The following is a 2,106-nucleotide window of genomic DNA, read 5'->3' as shown; positions in this document are numbered from 1 at the left end:
CAAACAGCAAAAGCAAAGTGAATTACAACCCTGAGAAATGGCACTGAGGTTGATATCTGTTCTCCACCCGCATTCTATGCACCCCCATACACATATAGATACCAAAGTTCATATAACATGCAGAACATAATAGATTTTTAAATCTTATATCACTTATATACATGTTTAACTCAAAAATCCTTAATTCATTGAATGTGCTAAGTAGATTTTAATTTAAGCTCAATGAAAGTATCACTTAGTCACTGCTGCTCCCCCGGACTCCTTGGTAGTCTGCTAGCGGGAAGTCCTAGTCACCCTCTCCGACTCAGTTTTTGCGGACCACTTCAAGGACTAAATATGCGTGAGTGCATCTCCATCCACGTCGGCCAGGCTGGTGTCCAGATCGGCAATGCCTGCTGGGAACTCTACTGCCTGGAACATGGCATCCAGCCTGACGGCCAGATGCCAAGTGACAAGACCATTGGGGGAGGAGACGACTCCTTCAACACCTTCTTCAGTGAGACGGGCGCTGGCAAGCACGTGCCCCGGGCGGTGTTCGTAGACCTGGAGCCCACGGTTATTGATGAAGTTCGCACTGGTACCTACCGCCAGCTCTTCCACCCTGAGCAGCTCATCACAGGCAAGGAAGATGCTGCCAATAACTATGCCCGTGGCCACTACACCATTGGCAAGGAGATCATCGACCTCGTCTTGGACAGAATTCGCAAACTGGCCGACCAGTGCACAGGTCTTCAGGGCTTCTTGGTCTTCCACAGTTTTGGCGGGGAAACTGGCTCGGGGTTCACCTCCCTGCTGATGGAGAGGCTCTCTGTTGATTACGGAAAGAAGTCCAAGCTGGAGTTCTCCATCTACCCAGCCCCCCAGGTTTCCACCGCTGTGGTTGAGCCCTACAACTCCATCCTCACCACCCACACCACCCTGGAGCACTCTGATTGTGCCTTCATGGTGGACAACGAGGCCATCTATGACATCTGTCGTAGAAACCTCGACATTGAGCGCCCCACCTACACCAACCTTAACCGCCTCATTAGCCAGATTGTGTCCTCCATCACTGCTTCCCTCAGATTTGATGGAGCCCTGAATGTTGACCTGACAGAATTCCAGACCAACCTGGTGCCCTACCCTCTCATCCACTTCCCTCTGGCCACATATGCTCCTGTCATCTCTGCTGAGAAAGCCTACCATGAGCAGCTTACAGTAGCAGAGATCACCAATGCCTGCTTTGAGCCAGCCAACCAGATGGTGAAATGTGACCCTCGCCACGGTAAATACATGGCTTGCTGCCTGCTGTACCGTGGTGACGTGGTTCCCAAAGATGTCAATGCTGCCATTGCCACCATCAAGACCAAGCGTACCATCCAGTTTGTGGACTGGTGCCCCACTGGCTTCAAGGTTGGCATTAATTACCAGCCTCCCACTGTGGTACCTGGTGGAGACCTGGCCAAGGTCCAGAGAGCTGTGTGCATGCTGAGCAACACCACAGCCATCGCTGAGGCCTGGGCCCGCCTAGATCACAAGTTTGATCTGATGTATGCCAAGTGTGCCTTTGTGCACTGGTATGTGGGTGAGGGCATGGAGGAGGGGGAGTTCTCTGAGGCCCGTGAAGACATGGCTGCCCTGGAGAAGGATTATGAAGAGGTTGGGGCCGATAGTGCTGAAGGAGATGATGAGGGTGAAGAATATTAGCCCGGTGGTGCATTGTCTACCCTTCATTGTCTTTTCTTTGTTGTCTGTGTGTAACTGTCCTAAACTGTCAATAAAAATGTTTCCAGTGCAATTGGGAAAAAAAAAAAAGAAAGTATCACTTAGATTGTCATTTCTGAGTATTGCCCAATGAATTATGCCAACATTCTGCTCTGATGCCTCATTAGATGTGCATATTTCTATTTTGTTGCAAGAGGCATATATAAGGAACTCTGCAACTTCACCTAGTTGTTCCAAATTCAAATGATACTTTACTTTAGCATATCATCATGGGGAAATTGACATAATTAAGTACTCTTCAAAGAAAAATAGACTCTGATGCTGCTAATGCCATTAAATATTTACCATGCACATTGCTGCAGTAAATTCCTGGGCAGAAAATGATTCTACCAAACTAGACCA

At 48.7% G+C, this 2,106-nt stretch overlaps 1 protein-coding gene across 1 annotated transcript; it reads left to right on the top strand.

Annotated features, from left to right (window-relative positions):
* The first annotated feature begins 302 nt into the window (after nucleotides 1-302).
* LOC130881408 (tubulin alpha-1C chain-like) lies at nucleotides 303-1,770 on the top strand. The gene has a single exon (XM_057780993.1). It carries the CDS (start codon nucleotides 337-339, stop codon nucleotides 1,684-1,686), a length of 1,350 nt encoding a protein of 449 aa, XP_057636976.1. The 5' UTR covers nucleotides 303-336; the 3' UTR covers nucleotides 1,687-1,770.
* The last annotated feature ends 336 nt before the right edge of the window (nucleotides 1,771-2,106 follow it).

This window comes from Chionomys nivalis, chromosome 9, assembly GCF_950005125.1.
Source record: "Chionomys nivalis chromosome 9, mChiNiv1.1, whole genome shotgun sequence".
Classification (NCBI taxonomy): Eukaryota; Metazoa; Chordata; class Mammalia; order Rodentia; family Cricetidae; genus Chionomys; species Chionomys nivalis.
This window is presented reverse-complemented; position numbering and strand designations above follow the sequence as displayed.

Coding starts and splice junctions, on each gene's coding strand:
- LOC130881408 (XM_057780993.1), top strand. CDS start 337: ATGCGTGAGTGCATCTCCATCCACGTCGGCCAGGCTGGTGTCCAGATC.